The sequence below is a fragment of the Mytilus galloprovincialis genome, chromosome 3, assembly GCF_965363235.1.
Source record: "Mytilus galloprovincialis chromosome 3, xbMytGall1.hap1.1, whole genome shotgun sequence".
Lineage (NCBI taxonomy): Eukaryota > Metazoa > Mollusca > Bivalvia > Mytilida > Mytilidae > Mytilus > Mytilus galloprovincialis.
In genome coordinates, this window is record NC_134840.1 from 36,409,990 (window position 1) to 36,437,430 (window position 27,441).

General features: G+C 32.4%; 1 protein-coding gene and 1 long non-coding RNA gene across 6 annotated transcripts in view; one reads left to right on the forward strand and one right to left on the reverse strand.

The window, feature by feature from the left end:
* Window positions 1-4,297, reverse strand: part of LOC143067832 (N-acetylated-alpha-linked acidic dipeptidase 2-like) — a 30,645-nt gene extending 26,348 nt beyond the window's left edge. The window contains exon 1 of the mRNA XM_076241410.1: window positions 3,922-4,297. Within this exon, the coding sequence (XP_076097525.1) occupies window positions 3,922-4,202 (281 nt within the window). The 5' untranslated portion in view covers window positions 4,203-4,297. The remainder of the gene's footprint in view (window positions 1-3,921) is intronic.
* Window positions 79-27,306, forward strand: LOC143067833 (uncharacterized). Of its 5 annotated transcripts, none has more exons than XR_012976044.1 (6): window positions 79-96; window positions 15,447-15,515; window positions 21,389-21,532; window positions 23,973-24,352; window positions 25,028-25,079; window positions 26,120-27,306. It is a non-coding gene; the product is annotated as an uncharacterized LOC143067833 (long non-coding RNA). The 5 variants fall into 5 exon arrangements; XR_012976042.1 differs by lacking the exon at window positions 79-96 and adding an exon at window positions 8,531-8,619; XR_012976045.1 differs by lacking the exons at window positions 79-96; window positions 15,447-15,515 and adding an exon at window positions 8,506-8,619.
* The last annotated feature ends 135 nt before the right edge of the window (window positions 27,307-27,441 follow it).

Here is a 27,441-nt window from a genome sequence, read left to right on the forward strand (position 1 = left end):
GTATTATATCTGCACATGGAGAGTAATAAAATAGAAGTTGTGATTGTGTTATAATTTATACAACACAGTTGACCGCCAACCTGAGTATATATAAAGGTAAACTCGAGTGATGTAGAAACCCCGTCTTACGTTGTATTATAACTTCTGTAAATGGATTGATGCATGCTGTTTGGTGAAGTTCAAACTATTTAATTCGGGTTATTCACCATAAAATAAATTCTTATCTCAATAGCTGTGTAATCTGTCTGTATAAAATTTGGTTTTGATATATCATCATCGACATGGTATCACATTTTTTTTGTCTCTTCGATCAGATCATTTGCGATTAAAAACATAATTGAACATCTGCATCAAATGATTATAAGAATCTAATTAAGGAAACGCGTAAAGCTCATGAAAATTTCGTTTTGTTAATATTCAAAGTATAAATATATGTGGTTCATAAGTTCTCGTTTCTCGTTTTTTTTTATGCCGTTTGAATGGTTTTTACACTAGTATTTTTTTTGCCCTTTATAGCTTGCTGTTCGGTGTGAGCCAAAGCTCCGTGTTGAAAGACCTTATAGTAATTTGATCTGTAATGGATTACTTTTACAAATTATGACTTGGATGGAGAGTTGTCTCATTGGCACTCATACCACATCTTATATCTGTATGATTTATTCACCTCACAAGAAAGCCGTTCGCATCTTTAGGTTCGCATCCGAACAGCTTATGTTTAATTCATAAATCATTTACATTTAGTTGAATGTATATTAGGAGATTGTGTATATAATGAGAAGATATGGTATGCTTGCCAACTCTCCACAAGAGACCGAATGACACAGCTATAGATCACCGTACGGTACAATTTATTGCTTTATTACATCTGTCATGTGTGTGTGCTGAAAATAAAACGAATATCCCCTCAATAAAACAAATACTCCTCATTTTAACAACTGCAATAAAAGTCACTAATTCCGTTTCGATACACATCAGAATTGAAAGTAGTTTTGTAAATGAAACAATAAAATATGAGTGGGGTTATTAAGAATAGTTTGATGGAAACTTTTGAATCAATTCATACAGTTTATTACTATTGTATGTATCTTAAATTAATAAAATTCTTATTCTTATTCTAACAATTAAGAGAGTAGCTGATATAGCATACATAAATGATAGCAACACGAGTTATTTAGCTTCATTATAATAAAGAGGGATTTGCCACTGGACGTTAAGCAACCAACAATCAATCAATCAATAATGAGGGTATTACAGTTCAGGTCTCTATTTTATTTCCCGTATATTTCTCGTATCACATTGAAAAAAATGTGATATGAAAATGTGATGCGAAAAACATTATTTTTTTGGCTTAAATTAGCAACGTGTAAGACATTGCCATATTCGAACATTGTTTTTTTTTCGTTAGGTCAATCAAGGAGGTTATATTTCATATAACCTCTTTGGGTCAATGTACCTTTTCGATTACTTTTAGCTCTCGTGAAGAAACTCAATGATAATTATATAATATTTTGGAAAAATTGTCTCTTTAATGATGACCATTCAATAAATGGAAATAAACTAAGAATCTGTAGAAAATTTAAAGTAAAGTGTGAACTAGAAAAGTACCTTTTATTGAATTTAGATAAAAAGTTTACAAAAAATTATGCCAAAAAAAGAGTAACAGTATGCTGGCTGTTGAACGCAGTAGATACAACAAAACAGCCTTGGAAAATAGAATATGTTCTTTATGCCATAAAGATGTGGAAGATGAATTCCATTTTATCATAACATGTCCAAAAATTAATTAAACTAGGATCAAAATGTTTAATGAAATTTCTAGTATTATCCCCAGTTTTGATTCAATGAGTAAAGAAAACAAATTTGATTTTATATTTTCTTGTGAAGAATGTGATATTTCACTTATCATTGTTAACAATATAAGTGAAATGTATAATGAGAGAAACAATTATAATGCTTATATGTGAATTGTGTGTGATTGGTGGTTTAACTTATATTGTTATATATATAATCATAATATTTGAAATGTTAATTTTATAGAGGAGGCATGCTGTCAAAAATAGTATGATAATTAATACTATAATTATTTTTATTTTTTTTTCAATGCTGCATGTTTGTATTGTTTAATGCCTATCGTTTTGTCCATAATATGCTTGTCAGTCTGTCTGTTTATAAAAAAGAAGCTGTGGTATGATTGCCAATGAGACAACTATCCACAAAAATGACACAGACATTAACAACTATACAATATTTTTATTTTCCAAATTAAAGGGCCCATAAAGAGCATAACATTAATTACATCATGACATAAACATTACAGAGTGATTAAAGAAACATAAAATAATAATTCAAATGCAGGTTTGTTTGTTTTGTTTTGGTTTTGCATTGGTTTGTTTTAGTAACAATCCTATTGTTTGGATTTTAAACTAATAAAATTCTTATTCTTATTCTTTTGTCAACGATGACTTTCAAAGGTCACAACAAACTCGTGGCAACGTAGTTTATGGTAAACTGTTTGAAGTATGGAACCTTGTGGTAAAACTTCATAGAAATCTAAACTATTATAAACCAATAAATGTCCTGAACATTTTTTGTTACATTTTCTCATGTCCATGAATTTTATAGCTTGCCAAGCTGTATGGGTGTTGGACATTGTTGAAGTTCGTACGTTGACCTATACGGCATGTACTTGCTAACATCTTCGTCAGTTGGTCTCTAGTAAGATGCATATGATTGCCCCGATTGAGGCCCCATGAGCCATCGTCACATCAATCATCTTTCTTTTAATATCAAAAGGTTTTCTCAGTTTTTCATTCAGATATTTTTTTCTAATTGCTATTTTCTATTTGCATCTCATAATATGGTTACATGATGATATTTGGTAAACCAGAATTACATCTTGACCCCTACCCCCAATCTCACTAGTTGGGTTCTCGACTTTGTTCAGTCACTATAGGTTCTGTGAATAAGTTGATTCGTCAACGGTAATGATTTTGTATTAGATAAACACCTGAGGGCGTTAGCCCGATTGTGTAAACTAATTTACTCCAAGGTTGTATGGCTATTGGAATATTATAGATTCCAATGATTAAGGGAGAAGGGGGTTGACTTTCAGCAATTTAATCATATCATCATGCTGAGGTAAAACAAGATACACGTATGCATTTAATGACTTCCTGGTGTATGTTTAGAAACTAGGAAGAAAGTTGGATATACAGTTATCACTCCATATTAATTGTAGTTGCTAGCTCATTATCCGGAATGTCCAACAAATTATCTTATACACATCTCAACATTGCATTTATATATACATGTATCTGTGGTTTTAGTGGTTAAAACATGTAAATCTATGTTTGACTGAAAAGATACAACACATTCCGACTTACTTATTTAAATTCCACTATCCACAGGCATGTTTATATCTTTAATATGTGTTCTTGTTATAAAAAGTAAGACTTCCGTTTTTTTTCTCTATCAAAATAAATAAACGCAATGTGCATTTATTTCAAAAGGGTCGACATGGCAATTGAGAGAAATGTTCTTGTTCTGTCTTATGTTGACTTTTGGTAAAGTCGGGCAAGCTATTAAAAATAAACTCTTAAATTTGATTTTACGAACTGTTATTCATATCAACCATAAAAACAAAACTGATTCAACAATGGTTTTTTTTTTTACTTTATAGTTGAACAATAAAAGAGTGTCATATTTCAGTATAAATAATAATAAAAAAAAAACAATGTATATTTTTAAATAATATTTAAAAATCACATGTTACTAGAAGTTGGAATGGTTTACCATTGACCACTTTACTTTGATTAAAAGGTAACATTTGAAAAAATGCTGTGAGGTAAACTATGGGGTTAAAATGTTTCCTTTTTGTAATCAGAATGAACTTATGTTTTGTTTAGTATAGGGGAAACCTACCTTAGGTATTTTCTGATATTGTCTGCTTGTATGCCATTTATTATCTCCTCACTTATTTTGGGATCACCATCTTTAATGATAGAATCTGACACACCCGGTAAAAATGTACCGTCCTGTTTTGGAGCCTCATTCTCCTCTGGACATGTTGCAAATCGTCCAATCAATATCCCTATGACAAACCCTACAATGATTGCCACAGCACCACATATCCAGATCTTTCTGTTAGCATGGCTGCGATCAGCATCCTTAAACATATACTCATGAGAATCCGACATATCCATAATTGATTGTTATTCACATACGATATGACAGACAGGATCCTACGACAAGATCCTAGTCCTACTGGTATGAGTGTACTTTATATGTTTACAAGTTTATCGAAGAAGGCTGTTTAAATTTTACGGAGTATTTACATTTATTAACACGTAGATTATGCGGTAGGTCAATGTACTGAAGTAGGTTACATACAATAATGAGAGGTATTACAAAAAGTGATTTCGTTTAATACAGTGCATTCAAACAAAAGTTTTATTAAGTTTTGTTGCGTGCTTATTGTCGATCTGATGAGGAGGGCTTTTATCGATTTGTAGAGGTTTTTTTAAGCCTCATGCTGTTGACACTAACATTTGATTATAAACAGTGAGATTATATAAAGTTGCAAATGAAACAGTAATCCATCAGTGACCAAATTCCGAGAATGCAAACAACTATATGACGCTTCATCGCGGCCTTTGATAATGGGCAAAACCCTTATCGTATACAGAAGGCTATACAGGGCCCCGTCATGACAAAATGTGAACCAATTCGAAAGAAATAAACGGTCTGATTCACAACCACAACTAACTTGGCCCCATCACATTCTGTATGTGCCTGCCCCAAGTACGGTGCCTGTTTGCTAGTATTAGTAGTTATAGTTGGTTGATGTTTACTTTTTTGTTTTTTGTTTGTAGTTTTAATCATGATAAAAAAAAAAAAAGGCCGATTTTAGAAATTAACATGTGATCATGGTCTTATTTAAGCCTTTAAATAATTGTTCCCCCCAAAAAATCAATTTATTTTACGTATGTATATTCCAGTTGCCAGTGTAAACATGAGTTGCCAATATTAAGAAAATGTATTTCATTTAAATTATTAATCTGAATATAGCTTTAAGAGGACATAAATATTTCTTAGACAAGGTTTCTTACACAAATTGGTGACAACAGGAACAAATATCTTTCAGTGTTATATGTCCCTTCCTTAATGCCGGTATGCTTGCTACTTTGTTTATTTTCATTAATTATTTACTCCATGTGGGATTGCAGTAATGTAATATGTATAAATAAACTAAATTAATTTAAATCTTGAATTTCCATCTCATTAATTTGATTTAAGAAAAAAAGATCATAAATGGAAGTATGAATCAACTTTAAAGAATTAAGGAAAATATTATCTTACCTCCTATTCATTTCTAGGAATGTGATTGGTTAAAAGCGTCCGCGTGAAGACCGTGTATATTTGATATTAGCTTAGTAGGGAGGCGGGGTTTATTTCATACACAGTTATTAGTGTAGTTACGTCCCTTTATATTCCGAATTAGGTAGTAGGGAGGCGGGGCTTATTTCATACACGGTTAGTAGTGGTGTTACGTCCCTTTATAAAAACCAAACGGAACAGAAAAAATCTTAAAGGTTTCAACAGACGAAGAAATTGATGAAAAAGATTGAAATAAATTCATTACACACATTTAAACCGTGGCCTAACAAGTTGTTATCGTTGGCTATTGTTCTTGTAGGATCAATGGAAGTAGTTTCTTAATGCTAACAGTATTGAAGACTGGCTTGCTCATTTTGATAGATCACAAGTCTAAATTTTACACGTTAAGATAGTCGGTAAGATAAATTCGTTACATAGTGTGCTAGTGAGGTAATACTGTATATATGGGGTCAGTAAATTCCATATGGGGTGAGAGCGAGAGCGGCCATATAGAATGAAATTCAAAACAGTGTGGCTGTGGCCATTGATTGACACATTAAATTCATCCATTGACTGGGACAATTTAGGTGAACGTTTGTATGTAACGACCACTGCTCACTGTGTACCTTTTAAAGACACTTAAACTATGGGGTCACCAAAGGTTCTCAACACCTTAATAAAGTAATTCGAAAAATTAATCAGAAATTACACGATTTTTTTATTTATATCAGTTATATAAATCAAAACATAAAGGGTATTCCTGATTAATTTTTCGAATTATTTTATAATTAAAGGCGTTAAGAGATCTTTGGTGACCCCACAGTTTAAATGTCTATCGTAGGTACGTCGTGAACAGTGGTCGTTACAGACAGACGTTCACGTAAATTGTCCCAGTCAATGGATGAATTTAATCTGTCAATCAATGGCCACAGCCACACTGTTTTGAATTTCATTCTATACCGTATTAGGTCCGAATATGTAACTAATATAATTTCCCTATCAGATGTTTACCTTTAGTACTGTCTAATTGTAGATGTCAATTTTCTTTTAATTGTTTGGCCTAAGTTTCTATGTGTTTACGTTATATAAACTCGTATTTAAAATTTCTTTCTTAAACAAAGTTGATGTTTGATTTCAAACTTTTTCATTTGTTCCCCGCTTGTAAAAAAAGTGGGTTTTCTTTTCTTTTCTCCCCATGTGTCAGCTTGTGAGTTTCTGTTTAAAAAAACAACGTAACTGAATGAGAGATCGTTTAAACATCAAGAGTTGTCCCTCTTTTTACACTTCAATTCAGTATTTTTAAAGCCTATTTTAAGAAAAGTAAGCGGCTTATTGTTAGGAATGCAATAAAATAGAATGAATTTCAACAGTAAGTGTCCAGTCCAGAATTTGTAGGAAAAGGTCTTTTATAGAACCGCCAAACCAAAATTCTCAGACCGTTTATGACGTTACACTTAATCCGTTGGATGTCTACTGATTGATTTTTTCGTACAGGAAATCATTGTTATATTGATAAGTTGAAAATGGTTTAATCTAGTTTCCAGTGATTGTGATTACTTTAATGTCGATCCCTTGTGTGTTTGTCTTGGTTGCTGGCATATTTATTTTTCTGTTATTGTTTTAGCATAAATCCGGCTGATGGTTTCTCTTTCGAACTATTACGTACATTTGTCACCCCAGATTATCCAAACTTGTTGTTTCGAATGGTCAAGAAATAAGAATCCTGCGTATGGAAATTGCTGCCATGCATGCATGTTTTTAGGAGGAAAGTGGAAAGACCTTCTGAAAATTCTTATTATTATGCTTTTCCTTTTTCCTTTTTCCACTTTTTGATGTTGCTTTTTTTTCTCCAAAAATATCGAATTAAAGAATTTTCGGTACATGACATTGAACCGTGAATATGCTGATGCAGTTACATGTATCACTACTTCTTTGCAATTTAAAAAGATATTGTGATATTAAGGTTTCTGAATTTCTTGTTATATCCTCAGAATGTTCTGTCCAATTTTGAACGAAGCGATCTAGTGACTCCATATGAGTATTATTTCACTTCATATGTTTGACATATGGGGCATGAAAGTAACTCATGAACATTATAGAATTGAGACCTATGGTCTTTTATTTGAGGTCATTGGGTCAGCGAACGAAATTTGAGGTAAAGTTCAAATGTCAAGGTCACAATCTAGTTTTAAGTTTGTTTATTATCGCTTACTATCAGAAATTGTAAGCCATCCACAACAGATTTTTTTTACCAAATTGTTCGTTGCAACATCAATAAAGTTGCCTTTAAGTGATTTGGTGATCTTTTTATAAGAGTCATGTCCCTTAATTAAAAATGTGAATGGTATTTTTTACTTTCTAGATTTTGACCTTTATTATAACTTGATTCTTAAAAATTGTCTATTTGAGAATGGAAATGATGAATGTGTCAAAGAGACAAGAACCCGACCGGAGAAACACAGCCAAAAGCCACCAAAGGGTCTTCGACACAGAAAGAAAATGCAGCACCCGGAGGTGGACTGCAGCTGGCCCCTAAACAAAAATGTGTACTAGTTCAGTGAAAATGGTCGTCATTATAAACTCCGAACCTTTAAATTAAAAATATATATATATGTATTAAACTGAAGACTAACAGAGTCCAGAGGCTCCTGACTTGGGACAGGCGTTATTTAAATGTGGCGGGGTTGAACCTGTTCCGCTTATATTTCTAGCCAATGTAGAAAAAATACACAGCTACAGAGAAAATAATTACATCACAAAAATAATGAGCCACCTTTTAAACCGGAACCTAACTTTTAACAAAATTTTCAAATATTAATTTGAGTAGCTTCAATTGTTGTGTAAACAATTTATTTTTTAAAGTTTTGCATGTATGATAAATGAATCTACGTGTGCCTTAAATTAATAATTAAAAAAATTAGATGAATTTATCTTTACACAAAGAAAAAACCCAACATTTATATATTCCAAAGTTAGAAATAACCACGCCTCATTGATGATTTGAACTATCACTACGTTTTCTTATTTTATTTTTTTATTTTTTTTTATTTTATTTCATTCCGGCTTAATAATATTAATATATTCCTAAGTAACGAGATGGGTCGATAACACGTTATTTTATTGACACTCCTAATTACGTACATGATTCAATAATGCATGCTACATGTACTAAAGATAACTTGTACGTTGTTTAAACCTGTATATTAACACACCTTACAAATGTAGGCTAGCGTTATAATAAAGGTAAGGATTTTATATGTATATACTGTATACTGTAGATATAACGAATTTTACATATTGATTATCTTATTTTCTTAAATCTGTGAATCTTATTTTCTAATCTACTTATTCATATTAGGAGATATTGTTATGTAACGAAGTCAGAGTGTGTATATTATTTAATCTTTTTTAGTATGTTAGATAGTACAGTAAAATTTTATTGGATTTTTCCTTGAAAAGGTTTCAGGTTATATTTGAAAAAAGACGTATTTTATAAAAGTTTTTTAATCTAAGCAATTGATCGGAAAAGTTCAGGCAACACATCATTAATTACCGTGAAAAGTAATGGATGATCAGACTAAATCGTCATGAAATTATTTCATCAATTGATGTACTTTTAATTGGTTGAACGTTTATTACTGTAAGACTGAGGTAAATGGATGTTTTCTCTTTTCTTTTTGTATTATACTTATTCATATACTAATACATTCATGGTTATTCATGTGATCACGAGGGACAATGATAAGGGAAATACCCTTTAACTTCAGAGGTGAGGTGGGGGTAGGTTCTTATTTAACCAACAAAAATAGTCTTATCACAAATTTGATGAACGAAAATATTGTGGTCAAGTAGGTGACAAATTTTTTTTTCAGAATCCAGATTCGATACCCCATTGTGTTAGATTTTGAAATAATTTGAGCGTCGAAAACTTAATAAAAAATTTCTGTCAAAAACAAAAAAATCATAACCCCCCCTCTTTTTGAAAAACTGAATTCACGAAGGTGCAAAGGTTGTGGGAACTTAAAGTACATTCATTGTATATGCAACTTCGTTTTTTGCATATATTACGCTCCTGGCAACTATCTTACTACCTTTGTACGAACTGTCCTTCGCAAGTACATTGATATACGTCACAGCAACTAAATAAATGTCATCACGTATCGATTTAATATTCAAGTCATTTTTTAATAACCAGTGTACCTTATATTAAAATAGGCTTTTCAATACATAGCACACAGTCAATCACTAGAACTGGATGGTTAGAATCACGCTGCTCTTGTTTGATTCTAACAACCTTTCACTGAAACGATGAGCTAAACTGGTTGTTTTCCCTTTTCATTCGGGCGCTGCTGATGAGTCAAGAACATGCAGACGAAACGCGAGTCTAATATAACACATTAAAAAACAGTCGAGACCGTGTGGGTATACGTTTTAAATAATTTGACATGATTCGACTTTTTATTACTTGGACTCTTTTTGTTCTAATTGTTGGGAAAGGTCAGCCTATGAGTGTAAAAATAAGAACGACGAGGATGGGATTCGAACCCACGCGGGGAGACCCCAATGGCTTGGACTCTTTTAAATGATTAAAACAATAGAATAAGATGTGTCAGCCATTTGGATATTAGAATAATGTATAAAAATACTCTACCACTTTTTTTTTATATTTATGTGTTATGCAAACATTTCTCAGTGTTTACCCTTTGTCCTACAGACAATGAAAAATTATGTGTTTTTTTCTTACTTGTAACATATCTACTAGTGTGATATGACATACATGAAATAGAAGGTCACTTGGCTGAAGATAACACAATATATAGGCTACGAACTTATTATGTTATTTGTGCATTTATGAATACAGTGATTAGGAGTAATAAAACATTCAGAAGGTAAATACATACAAAGTACTATTTTTAGCTCACCTGGCACAAAGGGCCAAGTGAGCTTTTCCCATCACATGGCGTTCGTCGTCCGTCGTCGTTAACTTTTACAAAAATCTTCTCCTCTGAAACTATCGGGTCAAATTTAACTAAACTTAGCCACAATCATTATAAGGGTATCTAGTTTAAAAAATGTGTGCGGTGACCCAGCAAACCAATCAAGATGGACGCCATGGCTAAAAATAGAACATAGGGGTAAAATGTAGATTTTGGTTATAACTCTGAAACCAAAGCATTAAGAGCAAATCTGACAGAGTTAAATTGATTATCAAGTCAATATCTATCTGCCATGAAATTTTCAGATGAATTGGACAACTGGTTGTTGGGTTGCTGTCCCTGAATTGGTTATTTTAAGGAAATTTTGCCGTTTTTGGTTATTATCTTGAATATTATTATAGATAGAGATAAACTGTAAACAGCAATAATGTTCAGCAAAGTAAGATCTACAAATAATTCAACATGACCAAAATGGTCAGTTGACTCCTTAAGGAATTATTGCCCTTTATAGTCATTTTTTACCTATTTTCGTAAATTTTTGTAATCTTTTACAAAAATCGTCTCCTCTGAAACTATTGAGTCAAATTTAACAAAACTTAGCCACAATCGTTATTAGGGTATCTAGTTTAAAAAAATGTGTGCGGTGACCCAGCAAACCAATCAAGATGGACGCAATGGCTAAAAATAGAACATAGGGGTAAAATGTAGATTTTGGCTTATAACTCTGAAACCAAAGCATTTAGAGCAAATCTGACAAGGTTAAATTGTTCATCAAGTCAATATCTATCTGCCATTAAATGTTCAGATGAATTGGACAACTGGTTGTTGGGTTGCTGTCCCCCAATTGGTAATTTTTAAAGAAATTTTGCTGTTTTTGGTTATTATCTTAAATACTATAATAGATAGAGATAAACTGTAAACAGCACTGAATAATATTCAGCAAAGTAAGATCTAAAAATAATTCAACATGACCAAAATGATCAGTTGACCCCTTTAGGAGTTATTGTTCTTTAAAGTAATTTTTTTTTACCAATTTTTCGTAAATTTTTGTTATCTTTTAAAAAAAATCTTCTCCTCTGAAACTATTGGGTCAAATTTAACCAAACTTAGCCACAATCATCGCCTATAAGCCCCGGTCACAACAGATCGTACGATTTTATGTCGTGGAAGATCGATAAAAAGTTGTCGTGGCACTGTCGTGCAAAATGTAAAAAATATATTTCGAGTGGTCACATCAGCTACGACATGTCCACGATGGTTCCACGATGGGTACAGTAAAGAAAAAAAAATGTAATTGTACTGTCGTGGGTGTGTCGCAAGTGAGTCATGCGAATGTCGTGCGACAGTCGCACGACAATCGTGAGTTGTTTGGTGCTATTTTTCAGGTTTTCATGTCATGGGATGCGCGTGTTACTGTCGAACGACGGTCGCACAACAGTCGTGGGTCACTCGTGCGTTTGACTCCGAACTATTTTAAAAAAAGATGTGGTATGATTGCCAATGAGACAACTCTCCACGAAAGACCCAAATGACACAGAAATTATAAACTAAAGGTCACCGTACGGCCTTCAACAATGAGCAAAGCACATACCGTATAGTCAGCTATAAAAGGCCCCGAAATGAACATGTAAAACAATTCAAACGAGAAAACTAACGGCCTTATTTATATATAAAAAAAATAACGAAAAACAAATATGTAACACATAAACAAACGACAACCACTGAATTACAGGCTCCTGACTTGGGACAGGCACATACATACATTATGTGGCGGGGTTAAACATGCTAGCGGGATCCCAACCCCCCCCCCTAACCTGGAACAGTGGTATAACAGAATAACATAAGAATGAACTATAAAAATCAGATGGACAAATATACAAGTGGACGTGGCCGGGTACTTGTACATCCCAACAACAAAAAGACACTAGGAACAGATCTGAGAGTACTCGCAGTTAACTGACAGCTAGTTCAAAGCCACTAACAACTAATAAAAAGCATGCATCTAAGACTAAATTATCTAAAGAAGGCCCGATTTATTGCGTGCCATTTGCCATTTGCTTTCAATATTGTTCAGAGCAAGTTCGGTCCAAATAAACGGCGTTTTTCGTATTAGTTTATATTATAATTGTTCAGCGAATTTATAACAGAATGCACCCGAAAAAATAACAAAAGAAATATGGTAGCAGTAAACGTGGATGATGTTGACAAGACAAAGGACCCCCTACCACAAGCTGAAACGATTTGGAAACTGCAGGAGACGACCCTGCTGATAATGTCGTCACTTTGACTGAGGACGAGGAGGAGTCTATTGACATTCCCGCCAAACTGTATTTTTTCAAAATAAAACGAAAATATATTGCACGACGAACATACCACTGTCGTACGACATACAATCAATGTTGTGCGAGCATCGTACGAAATTTGGTAATTTTGAGACAATCGTGCGACTGTATCACGAGTGTCTTGCGACAGTCGTGCGTTAAAGTGGTTTATTTTGATACCCACGACAATGTGTTTATCGCACGACAGACGCACGACTGTGGTAAGACACTCTCACGACAGCCACAAGACAGTGACACGACAAAAAATCGTAGAGCAGAAAAGGTACATGTTCATTTGTCGTCCCACGACACACGACAGAGCCACGATGCTGAAAATATCGTGCGACTATCGTGGCGCTGCATAGATGTGTCGTGGGTTCGTTGTGACCAGGGCTTTAGAGTCAATTTTTAACAATTTTCATTAATTTGGTAAATTTTTGTATAAATTTTTACAAAATGTTTTCCTCTGTATCTAAAGGCCAAAGTTTATAATAGATAGAGAAAATTGTAAGTAGCAAGAATGTTCAGTATAGTAAGATCTACAAACAAATCAACATCACCAAAACACAATTTTTTCATGAATCCATCTGTGTCCTTTGTTTGATATATATATGCACATAGACCAAGGTGAGCGGCACAGGCTCTTTAGAGCCTCTAGTTTAGAAAATAAAAAAGCTATCAATCGCAATGGCATTTTCCGATTCTGAAACTAGCGGATACTATATATAGTTTAGTTCAACATTACTACCAGTCAGGATCCTACTTCGTCAGAATTATCTCCCCATTACGCCAGTTCATTTTTTACAATCGTAGAAATGGAAGCCATTGTAGGGATGACGCGCTACCAATTTTGCTCATGGAAACCGATAAATTTATCCACATTGCACCATTACGATCCTTATATATCAGTTGTATTTTAAAAGACAAATGTATCAACTAGCTAATGAGCATCAGTTAATGATCTTGTCTGCATTGATTCAACTTAAAACTATTGTCTGATCGGTTGTCAGGTGGAATTTTCGAAAATTCATAAACATTTAAACAAATTCTAATTAAAAATTTCGTGGAAGGGCAGACTAGATTTTTTTAGTGTATAAAGACTATAAACCCTAGTTTTCACACACAAAAAATTATATTTTTTCAAAGATATGCATTTTCATCATCCAACTTGAAAGACTGTCGTCAAGTACTTTCATTAAAAAATAGCTATTCGAACACACCTTCTCTGTCACATTAGATAGGTATTTCACTTGACCCATATATTTCATCTTTTAGTACTGTTATTTTTTTGTGTTATAAAGTCAATCTGTAGCTTTGATATATAAAAATAATAGAATCTGAAGCGAGACGATGTATGAAATAATCTTACTTTGTACGATATCAAGACAAAATATTCAACTCAAACACGCCCTAACATAAAAAGGTGCACTCGATTTTCTCTTTTCGATACAATTGTTACCCATTTTTAGGAATTTTTTCTTGAGTAACATAATGGAAGGGCAGACACGAAAATTTTTGAACTAATAGATTGATATGTTATAGGTCCGTGGTAATTTTTTCAAAAAAATCGGAGGTTATGCATTTTCTTCATCCAACTTGAAAGATACCCATGTCGTCGACTTGAAATCTAATTGTTCTGCTTAACTATGTACTAGATAAATTGAAAACTTATGCAAATGGTGTTTTTAAAATAAAACACCTCGTAATTGAGAAGAAAATTGTAATTTTCTTTGTTTCTATTAACTTTTAAAAATTTTGTCACTATAGTAAACAATACAGTACACATTTATCGCCTTCTCTAACAAAGACCTTCGATTCTTTTGTTCTATTTCAACCGGGTTTCCGACTGCTACGACACAGTAGTACCTGTCTTTGTTTGGAATATGATTGCTCAAGGTAACTCGAAAAATAGTAAGGTACTCTCGATTGAGGCACAAGAAAATGAATTTGTATGAAAATCAAAGCAAATGATATTTAAATCCTAGAATATTTATTTATTTATATATTTATTTAGAGTGATATAGCACGAGTACCAATGAGACCCTGACAATGGAGCACATATTATGATACAAATTTCGTACACTTGAACTAGATTTTGACATGAGACATATATATTATTAAAAAGATTATTTCCCACCTTATTCCATTCCCATGATCTTTGAACAAATGTTTTTAACTCAAATAATTTACATTTATATTAAAATCACCGTATACAAATTAAATATTGATCTTTTACTCTTTGATTTTTCGTAAATTAGTGCATTCTACAATGACGTAAGTTGCAAGTAATTGATTTTTTCATTTAAAGACCAGTGCAGTATACCTAATTTCTCGGTAAACATGCATAATATGAATACCGGGAATACAATAAAATATATAACAATAGATAGAATTATGCGTTTATTGCAATTGAGGTCCCTAAAGGGGACAGTGACAAAGATAAAATCATAATTTAATTGTAATTATGTCTATTAGTATTTTTCACGAAGATGTCGATATATGAAATTGAATACCCTGTATTAATCATTCTTTACAATAACTAATAGTAAAATCACTGAAAGACCCTTCATAAATTATTGAATAAGATTAATTCTGTATTGACTATATAATAAATTGGTGTAAATTATGTACACCTATTCGAACCAATGTCCTCAATGTGTATTAAATATATACAAACAGTGCAATACCCTTGAATAGGTTAAAATAAGGTGATGTTCTGCGTTCCTATTTTTTTTAAATCATTTTCTCTATTCTTTCTACTTTTACCCATCACTAGATCTAAGATTCATGTTATTCTTTATTTGTGTTCTAGAATCCCATCCAGACCCTCATTTCTGTGTTCTTACCCGCATTAATTAATTGATAGCAACACAAACTAAAGGTAGGTAAAATACTTCTAAAATATACTAATAATTATTAAAATTAATTTGTCAAAAATGATGTTGTCCTTTTAAAATCATTTAATTAAAGATTTTTATACAAATACTTTATTCGACCATATTGGTACACTGTTTCTAGCTCACTACCTAGACCGCAGATCTAACGTTGATATGGCGCAATATTCCAGACGATGTTTGTACACATGCAATTTATGATTTAAGCTCAATATTACACTAGCTTTTCTGATGAAGAATTTCTTTCTCAAATTTGGGTTTTGGTTTCGTATTCTAGCGATTTTGAACTCTTATTTTGACCTCTTAACTAGATTTCGAGATGTGTAGTTCTCTCGTATTTTTCATGTTGTATTAAACTATTCAGGAAATATTATTCCATTTTAACAACATTCCGCGAAAAAATGAAATCACATGAAACGATTCGGAAGTATTGAAAGTAGTATTTTTTACAACAGTTTTCACACTATTTTCACGTAGAGGAATTCTTGCAAGAACTCTGATACGTGGTGGTTCATACGGTGGCAGAATGCGGCCATGAAAGAAAAAAAAGTATGTTGTTCCATCAAGAAACTATGACATTCCCTCAAGATGGTATGTTGCTCTCACAAGATAGTTATCATGTTCCCTCAAGATGCTATGTCGTTTCCACAAGATAGTTATCTCGTTCCCTCAAAATACTTTGTCGTTCCCACGAGATATGTATCTCGTTTCCTCAAGATACTATTTTGTTCCCTCAAGATGATATGTCGTTTCCTCAAGCTATTAAATATGTCGTTCTCTAAAGATGCAATGTCATTATCTCAAGATATTATGTCCTTCTCTGAAGATGCTATGTCGTATCAACAAGATAGTTATCTTGTTCCCTTGAGATAATATATCGTTTCCACAAGCTAGTTATCTCGTTCCCTCAAGATGTGATGTTATGTCGTTTCCACAAGATAGTTAGAATGAAATTCAAAACAGTGTGGCTGTGGCCATTGATTGACACATTAAATTCATCCATTGACTGGGACAATTTAGGTGAACGTTTGTATGTAACGACCACTGCTCACTATGTACTTTTTAAAGACACTTAAACTATGGGGTCACCAAAGGTTCTCAACACCTTAATAAAGTAATTCGAAAAATTACTCAGAAATAACACGATGTTTTGATTTATATCAATTATATAAATCAAAACATAAAGGGTATTCCTGATTACTTTTTCGAATTATTTTATAATTAAAGGTGTTAAGAGATCTTTGGTGACCCCACAGTTTAATGTCTATCGTAGGTACGTCGTGAACAGTGGTCGTTACAGACAGACGTTCACGTAAACTGTCCCAGTCAATGGATGAATTTAATGTGTCAATCAATGGCCACAGCCACACTGTTTTGAATTTCATTCTATTTAGTTCCCTCAAGATACTATGTCGTTTCCTCAGATACTATGTTGTTCCCTCAACATAGCTATAAAATTGTATTGATATATTATTCATTTCCTCCTTCGCATCTTGAGGGAACGAGATAAATATCTTGAGGGAACAACGTAACATCTTGAGAGAACGAGGTAACTATCTTCTGGGAACGACATAGCATCTTGAGGGAACAACATAGTTTGTTGAGAGAACGATATAGTGTCTTTAGGGAACAACATTTTATCTTGATAGAACAACATATATTTATTTTTTTTCATGACCGCATTCCGCCGCCGTAGGTTCGTGGGTGACCAATTACAAATAAAATTGTCCTTCTCTTCTGAACACATAACCTACAACCGTTTGGTTTAATTAATGTTCTGACTTAAATTATGTCTCGTGATGTCTTGATATTGACCAATGATTGAAAACAACTTTTCAATTATTGTTTGCAATGTAATATTATGTTTGCTGTAAAATTGTAAATGTTCCATACTTTATTGCATGAAACCCTGCCAGGCAGAAAAATAGCACAAAATTATGAATAAATGATACGTCAATCCAGAAGTGACAAAAGTCAGTCCCACTTACTATCAATTATTAATAAAACAAGCACACACACACGCAAATGGATAGAGGATGCTGTCTTTAGTGAGATTGAACTTTGATTGGACAAATAAAACACATGGCCAGACAAAGAAGATCAATTTGTCACTTTAAAGTGTAAATTTTCAATACCCAGACTCATAACAGATGTTTTAATTCCATTTCTGATGAGAGTGAAGTTCCTTTTTTATTATGTACATCTTTGATTTTGTCATCCACATATGTACGGTGGCAGAATGCGGCCATGAAAGAAAAAAAAATGCTGTTCCCTCAAGATACTATGTCGTTCCCTCAAGATTCTATGTCGTTCCCACAAGATAGTTATCTTGTTCCCTCAAGATGCTATATCGTTCCCTCAAGATGCATTGCCGTTTCCACAAGATAGTTATCTTGTTCCCTCAAGATACTATGTCGTTCCCACAAGATAGTTATCTCGTTCCTTCAAGATACTATTTCGATCCCTCAAGATGATATGTCTTTCCCTCAAGATATTATGTCGTTCCCTCAAGATGCTATGTCGTTCCCTCAAGATATTATGTCGTTTCCACAAGATAGTTATCTTGTTCCCTCAAGATGATATGTCGTTTCTACAAGATAGTTGTGTCGTTCCCTCAAGATGCTATGTTATGTCGTTTCCACAAGATAGCTATCTCGTTCCCTCCAGATACTATGTCGTTCCCACAATATACTATGTTGTGGAAACGACATAGCATCTTGAGAGAACGACATAATATTTTGATGGAACGACATAACATCTTGAGGGAACAACATAGTATCTTGAGGGAACTAGATAACTTTCTTGTGGGAACGACATAGTATCTTGAGGGAACGAGATAACTATCTTGAGGGAACACTATATTTTTTTTCTTTCGTGGTCGCATTCTGCCCCCGTACACATGAGTACGGTGGCAGAATGCGGCCATGAAAGAAAAAAAAATTATGTTCCCTCAAGATACTATGTCGTTCCCTCAAGATGCTATGTCGTTCCCTCAAGATAGTTGAAATGGATCTGTTTTTTTATTATTCAGATTGAGTATAATTTTTTAGGGGGGGATTAGCTGCTATTTCCCTTCTTGTGGGTTTTAAACTTGACAATAAAGCATCTCTAGGGACTAAGGAGAATTAGTGTTTTTTTATTGTGGTATGTTTTGAAGTTTAGATAAACCGGTAAAACGATCTGCAAAAATTTGAAATATGTGCATTGAATATCTATAATCACACCGCACAACAAAGGGCGTCATTAATACGAGCCTTTATCGTGTATTAGTAATGTGAACCTTTGCGTGTAACGCTTCACACAATATAAATATATAAATTGCATGGAGACCGTAGTAACCCGTGTCGTGTATACATATTAGAATTTCAGTTACATATACTATTTGAATTTTTTAATGAGATAGATTATACCCAGTTTCATTGTGTTTCCACATATAATAAAATGCTAAAATGTTGTACAATGGAAGGTGGATTTCTATGGACTTAGACATGCTGTGTACACGAAATTTAAGAAGTTTTATTTAAATTATATTTTCACAGTCTCTATATTAACTAGCAAGACTAAATTCTGAAAATGTAAATCCTTTTCTTAAAGAAGCATTTATATTTTCAACACGACGGAGCATCCAATTTTGCCACGACGGAAATCTAGTCCTTCGGCCAAATAATGATTAATACATTATTAATATTATTAATAAGTTAACATGAGTTTGATTGATACTACATATATGATAACATTATTACGGAAGACAATTGATAATCATGTAAACAATCATATGACATTAGGCAATGAAATAAGATTACAGACATTGATAAGTATGATTTTGTGTACGGTATTACGAACAGCAAATAAGGTAAAGACAATTACTTGAAACACTATGTGAATATTAAACTTTATAAGGAATTTTTAATAGTCTATTTTTAAATGTTAGGTGTTTTACAACTTTGACCTTTGATCTTTGTATTTAAAATATTACTAGGTATTATTTGTATATTATTCAAAAAGCGTTTTTGGATAGGTGTTTTAACAAACATTATAAACTATAAGATGTAGTAAGAACCGAACTTTAGACTACTTAACGTTATGTACAGTTCTATTGAAATATTTTGTACGACTGCATATTTACAAGGTTTAAGGTTCATGAGAAAAAATAATTCTATTTGTTCAAGTTGAAACGGAAAATTTCACTCCCTTAATTATACAAGTAAGCACAGGTCGTCTAGTATACTAAAATTCTTTTCTGTACGTTTAATTAAAACCGAAAACAACATTTGTATATGATATTAAAATTTTTTGCAGTATAAGAAAATTTAAATTTAATTCGACAATCTTTAGAAACCGAAAACCAAGCTCACCGAGCGTTTTAAAAAAACATTTCATATCCTTTGTACACGGCATGACTTTTTTTCATCGAGCAATTTAGCATTGAACTTTTACACGCCAATAAAATCATAAAAAGAAGCATTCAGTTCTGAAATATACATTTAATAAGACTAATGAATTGCAATTTGTTTAGAAATATAAATTTATGTAATAAAAGAGGCTGTATTTCGGATGTACATTCTTCTTGAATTTCATAATTAAAACAGTACGATGCACCATTTATATAAATGATAGGTGGATAAAGTTCTGAACTGCACTAAATTCAAAAGAAAAGATAAATCAGAGTTGTTATAAGAAAAGGGATTGTGACCACAAGGTTGACAGGAAATCCGGATTAATCCTTTTTTGATGCAAGTTAATTGGTTATATCATAACAAATTGTGTAGATCAGTTGTTTTTCTTGCATGATGGTATTTCTTTCTTTACTGTTATTAGTAGGTAAAACGTGATTTTAAACAAATCAGCATGAAATAAACACTATATACAAATATGATAAAGTCCGTACTACACACGATTAGAATCATTAAAATTTTGAAATGTACATTTTGTCATCTATAAACCTCTATCAAGTGTTTATGCACCATATTTAATCAAATCAATCTTTTTCGTGACCTCATCTTTGGTGATTAATGTGTATGACTTCCCGCGGTTTTACATCGAATGCCTTCCTGCGGTTTTCCATCGAATGCCTTCCTGCGATTTTTCATCGAATGCCTTCCTGTTGTTTTCCATCGAATGCCTTCCTGTGGTTTTCCATCGAAAGCCTTCCTGCGGTTTTCAATCGAATGCCTTCCTGCGGTTTTCGATCGAACGCCTTCCTACGGTTTTCAATCGAATGCCTTCCTGCGGTTTTCCATTGAATGCCTTCCTGCGGTTTTCCATCGAATGCCTTCCTGCGGTTTTCCATCGAATGCATGTGATTAGAGAAAACGTTGAAAAAGTCTCTAGCTATTTATTTGAAAGCAGATTTCAGCTATATTTATTTGAATACAGTTTTCAGCTATTTATTTGAATACAGATTTCACCCAATTTGAAGCCAAAATATTCATGAGAGAGCAATTGACATTGAAGGAAAAAAATCCTTTTTACGATTTCTTTATTTCCATCAATTGCTTGTTACAATGTCTTCCAACTACTGATTTAGTAACACCTTTTTAACCTGTTTAGATCAGTCAAGCACAAAACATACCTATTTATAGCATACATATACATATAAATTAGCTTTTGAAATACATATACAATACTAGTAACTTACTCTATTTTCTCAGTAAAACTGGCTAGGAATGTTTGTGACATATTTAGCATTGTTACTGGCGATTTAAGTATGTATAATGTTTTTTCACTTACTCGTATTTTTCAATATAATATATAGATAAGTTCTTCTTGATTGGAATAATAAATATTCGTATTCCTCTCCTTATCATTCTTTGCCCAATTTTTTGCTTTCATTGACCAGGTATTTTGCTTTCAATTTCAGTTTAAAAAAAGTAAAGGATGAACGACGCCATTACATGAAATGGTACTTAGCTTTGTTTGTAAAATACTTGTCATAGTCTACGTTACTATGGCAAATGGAATAATTCAGAAGACAGATGATAATCTAGAAATATGTTCTAACAGTGTAAGTACTTATATCAGCGATGATGTTTATGCTCCACCTACGATAGTCCAAACAACTTGAAACTTAGTACACACGTTCCCTATGATATGATCTTTCTAATTTAAAGGCCAAATAAGAGTTTTTACCCAAATTTCACGGTCCACTGAACATAGAAAATGATAGTGCGAGTTGGGCATCCGTGTTTCTAAATATCTACCCAACATCACATCAGTGACAAAGAAACAATTTATTTTAAAAAAAGATCTCTGATTTCATTTATACTACATACGAGCACGCGAGTAAAAGATGGATCTGAGTTTTAAACAGATTAACCGACGAAAGACGTTAGGGCCAATGTATATTCTTTACAGGGAAGTTATGAATAAATCCTTATTCTATTGTTGTCTCCTAACATAACCTTTCTATCTGTGTCAATATACTTCTATATCTTATTACATACTTAACAACATCTGAATAGATATACTTGAGTTCGATTGATATATCAAATTATCTGCAACTTGAATGCTGGAAATACAAAATAACAAAATTTTCATAAATGTTATCTAATGGAAGATGTATTAAAAACACAATTTTTTAGAATAAATATAATTTTTGAGATGTAAGTGTTAGAAAAGTAATAATTTCTGGTTGAAGTTTGAAAGCTTTTCCCGAATATTAAAACTTACCGAGAAATTTATAAAATGTAACTATAAATTGAAACTTTTAACATTTTTTTTAAATATAGAGAAATAGAAGAGTTCTTTGAAAAATGTTTGGTATCTATCTATAATATTAAACGAGAAGACCTCATTTTGTGTGTCGCTTCTCTTCCTCCCACAATACATTAATCATCATGCCTCCGTGGTCTTTAGGTACCATGCATAGTCGCATTTGTCATCTATTCTTATGACTATTCAGTTTGAGTTATTTTGGGAGAAAAACGAAAATTAAGGCGTCCGAATATTGCTTCCGTCATCAAACCGACTTTCATGTCATTCATGACTTCCGGTTTTAACATTGAGAACCAATCGTATGATAGATAACAAAACTGAAAAATAAACAAGCCAATAAGATCGTTGTCCATATCGTGGTTTTTATATCGTATGAACCACTACTATTATACTTCGGTTTTAAATTTTTGCGTTTTTCTGCATGTATACTATGATTTATATACTATTATAATATATAGAGACTCTCTATACAATATAGCATTGAGTTTCTGTCATCAAACCCACTTTTAAGTCAGACATGACTACCAGTTTTAACATTGATAACCAATCGTATAATAGATAAAAAAAAAAAATGATAAATAAATAAGCACATCAGAGCGTTGTCCACATCGTGGTTTTTATATCGTAAGAACCACTGTTATTATACCTCGGTTTTAACTGACACACATTTTTCATAAGTACTCAGACGGGGACAAGACAATTATTTTCACGTTTATCTGCATCATCCCCATGTATACTACTACTATTATATATAGAGACTCTCTTTATAATATAGCAGTGATCGCCAGGGAGAAGAAACTTTATAGAATTAATAGTTAATAGAAAATTTAATTCACTTTAATATTTATAATAAAGATACGTAGAACTATGTTCAAAGTATACAGAAAAGCGAAAATAATGGGATATAACAGAAAACAAAATAATAATGGACTTTGAAGAAAAAAAAAAGAGAGGGCTTAGAAATATTGTCCTGTCTCCATGTAACTTTTGATATCATTTCTTAAATTCTCCAGACATGATTTTTTTTACAAAAATTCAGCCTAATAAAATAGTTAGCATACTTTCAACCAAGCTTTTATTAAAATGTTCGCAATTTCGCGTTTAAATGTAAGTCAAACAGGACTTCCGGTTTTAAACTTGCACATAAATTTCATAAGAGTACTCAAGGACAGGACAATAATTATTGCGTTGATAGAGATTCTCAAAATAATATATAGCAGTGATCATCTAGGAGAAGAAATTCATAGTTAATAGCAAATACACTTCATTTATCGTATACAGAAACGCGAAAATAATGGAATTTAACAGAAAAAAATAACGGACATTGGAAACAAGGGAGAGGACTTAAACTGTTTCCAAGTACCTATGAATTTTGATACTTTTTCTGAAATTCTCCAGATATGAAATCTTTTACTGAAATTCTCCAGACACAAAATCTCACAAGCTTTAATGCCCGCGATTTCGCGGGTCTGTTCTAGTAAATGTATAACCTAATATATTCTGGTAGAAATATATCTCTGTCTCATTTCTTGTCTTTATATAGAATGTTATTGTGGTTGGTTGATTGATTGATTGATTGATTGATTGAACGATTGAGTGATAAATTGATTGGTTAAAATAATATCAAATAACAACATATATTGGACTACACAACATTATGGGTTATTTTAAATCAGGTTTGATTTTCGATTGTAAACTTTTAATTCTCATGAGACACACTTTTATTTTAGCAATGCGAAGCTATGGCCCAAGATTTACAGCTGAGCCAATCAGAAGCGGATATGTTACACACTGCCCCTTGTCCACCACCATGGGATATGTCACCTCTGTTTTCCCCCACCCTCTGTTTGAATTGTGCACAGAGAATACAAATACTACACAAATGTTTGAAAGAGTGGAATATGACAGTTGACTGCGAAAATATTGTAAATTGTGAAGACTGCATTTCTTGTGATATTTGTGATACCAGCTCGAGCATTGACAACAATGAAACCGCTTTGGACGAGACTACAAAGGAAAATGGCGTAGTAAAACAGAACGACAACGCTACAGTAAACGTTGAATTCATAGTAGTAATGAGTGTAATGGTTCTAGTGGCTACATGTTCTTTGTGAGTTATCCAATTTTGTAGGTCCTATTGGTTAAATAGCTCATCAACTGTTTATGTTATTAAACATATTTGGCTTTCAAATGTTTGAAATAGAGCGTTCCTGATAAAGGTAAATCCAGAAAAGCGCTTCGGACATAGGAAACTTATAACGTGTTGTTTTTATTTGAATATCAAAATTAAAAAAAATATATTCTTGTTTATTATGTATTTTCATATTACACAAAATATTGTCCAAAGTACATATTTGTGGTGAATTAAGTCCACTTCGATCATTTTAGGTTGAGTCCTTATTAACTTAATTAATCCACCATATACTTTATGACCAAAAAACCAGGAATCTTTCAGTTTCCTTATTAAGATTTCTTTTTTTTCTGTCCGATATTGTGTTGCCGTACTTTCAAATTGTGTATGTGCGAGGGTATTTTGCCTGTATTATATAAAAAAGATGTGGTATGATTGCCAATGAGACAACTATCCACAAAAGACCAAAATGACACAGACATTAACAACTATAGGTCATTTACCTTTTTATTATTCTTAGTTGACAGATAATAGCTTCTCATCATACATTTTGATAGTTAATGGATTGAAGAGTCAGTTAACATTTCTTAACATATACAATAGTCAAGTTCAAGTTATCGAGTCTTATAAAATTATGCATATTTTGTCTTTCAGATTATTTGCATTTAAAGTGTACAAAAATATGAGACATAGACAACGTAGATCGGTACGTATTTAAGGGCATACGATACAGTTACAGGGGAGGTAATGACGTTGCTAACGTAAAATGTTATTTTCGCGACGTCAAACTGTGACATATCGGGAAAAGATGCATTTTTCGACTGATTTTTATCATTTAAACTGATTTAATTTGAAAACGAGTTCATGGACCCCTATTTTTCAAAACAGCAATTTGTTTCATTTTGCAGGGAGATTATGTGACCCAAATTTTATAAAACTGTAAATAGAGGTTTTTTTTTTAATTTTGATAAACATGCAGCAAAAAATGATGTATTTTCCTCAATTCATGAACATTTGATAAATATGAGTTATTTCTGAATTAAAAATGCATAATTTTTTAGGATAGTTATAAAATACAGAAATTACCGATTATTTAACAAAAAACAATTTGTGTTTATCTTTTACAACAAAAAAGTTATGTCTTTCTTTCGAAAAAGAAATTACGACCACAAATCTGAATTTTGAGCAAATATACAAAATTTCGACCTCATTTTACTCAAAAAGTAGCACATGAAGGTATATTTTTTATTACATATTTGAATTAATCAGGTAAAAAATAGCCTATATGCAAATTTTCACGAACTTGTAAATACAGGATCAAAACTGTATCGTATGCCCTTAAAAAGGATATGTGTATGGTGTCTTTTCTGTTTTGACTTACTTTATTTAAATTGTCAGATAATATTTTCAGTGACAATGTAGATTGTACTCTGTTGCAATGCACATTAAACAAATTTGAAACCGGCATATAACTGCATCGTTATACCTCATTTATAAATATTTCAGTTTCGAAGATTAAAAATACCCCCCCTCCTTTTTTTTCATTATTTTTCTTTCTTTAAAAAAAATCCAGAAAATCGCATGAAAACTAAAGTGCACATTTTTTTAAAGACGCATATTTTCTGTTTCATCTTCAAACTTTCATTAATTTGTTTTTATTTAATATTTAAAATTATCATTTTTTTTAATAAAGTTGATCACATTGAGGAACTATAGGTCACTTTATTTTGTGTGTTTATTTTTCAGATTAAAAGAAAATCGAATAAAAAAGATATAATAACGACTGTAGAAAATGAAGATGCATTGGTTAACGACACAAGAGAAGAAGAAGTTGAGAAAATGACTGTATCCAATCAGTTACTTTATGAGAATGAACACAATAGATCTGAAGAAAATATCACATGAATTATATATTCTTGCTTACATTGAATAGAGAAGAGAATCAAAATAGAATGATACCGTTTGGAATAAATGAAAAGTCGAACAAGAACCATCCAATCCAAGATTATCAGAACGTGAAAGGAGTATCTATATGGGTAGGGATGAACCTATATGGATTAAAACTTAATGTAAAATTCAGATTTGTTAGTGCTTAGATTTGGACCAATAAAGACTCATAATGCGGAAGACTAATGATACGGAACAAACTATCGTCATTAAGCTACTTGTACTGATAAGATACAGAGAAAAGAAAATCGAACCTACACCAAAGAAAAGGAATAACTGAATAGATTTACAAGTAACATTAGAAAGTGTGAACTGATTGGTGATCTGCTAACAACATGGAATCTCAAATTGTCTAGAAATGATGTTTAAGACAGGACAATTGCCAAAATACTGTTATGCAAATTGAATTATAAATTACAAAGTGGTTTTGGTTTTTCGTAAATCATCAAAACTCAAATACGAAACTACTAGTACTAAACATGCACAATTCTCCAGGAGAACGAGGGAGTTACTATGGATTAAACTTGCTTGTAGTTAATATCTATATCACGAAAACAAGAAGATAAATAACGAAAGTGAATGTCCCATTGCATTTGGCAAAATACACTGTCGCAATTTTAATCAATGGTGTGACTTGCAGGACAATGAATAGTTTCAAATCTCAGGTGCTACAGAGGGTGCAAGATCGTCCACATGATGTACGAAGTGATCTCTGACAAAAGTTACTACTATATTATCAAGGACATTTTTGAATCACAAATCTCAGGTGCTACGGGTGGTATACAATGGTCCACATGTGCCAAATAATTTATAGGTTAGTCAATAATTCATGTGGACGCAAGAGTTTTGAAAAAGAGGCAGGATAAAAAAAACAGGATTAATATGTCAAGCTGAATAATGACATTATACTATCATTGATGTCATGTGAGAATCGAACAAAACTGATAATAAATAACATGAATTATATTAAAAATAATATGAATGAATTTAAAGTAATATTTTTTTCCATATAAAAACAGAAGATATAGTATGAAATTCAAAACAGTGTAGCTGTGGCCATTGATTGACCCATCAAAATCATCCATTGACTGGGACAATTTACGTGAACGTTTGTCTGTAAC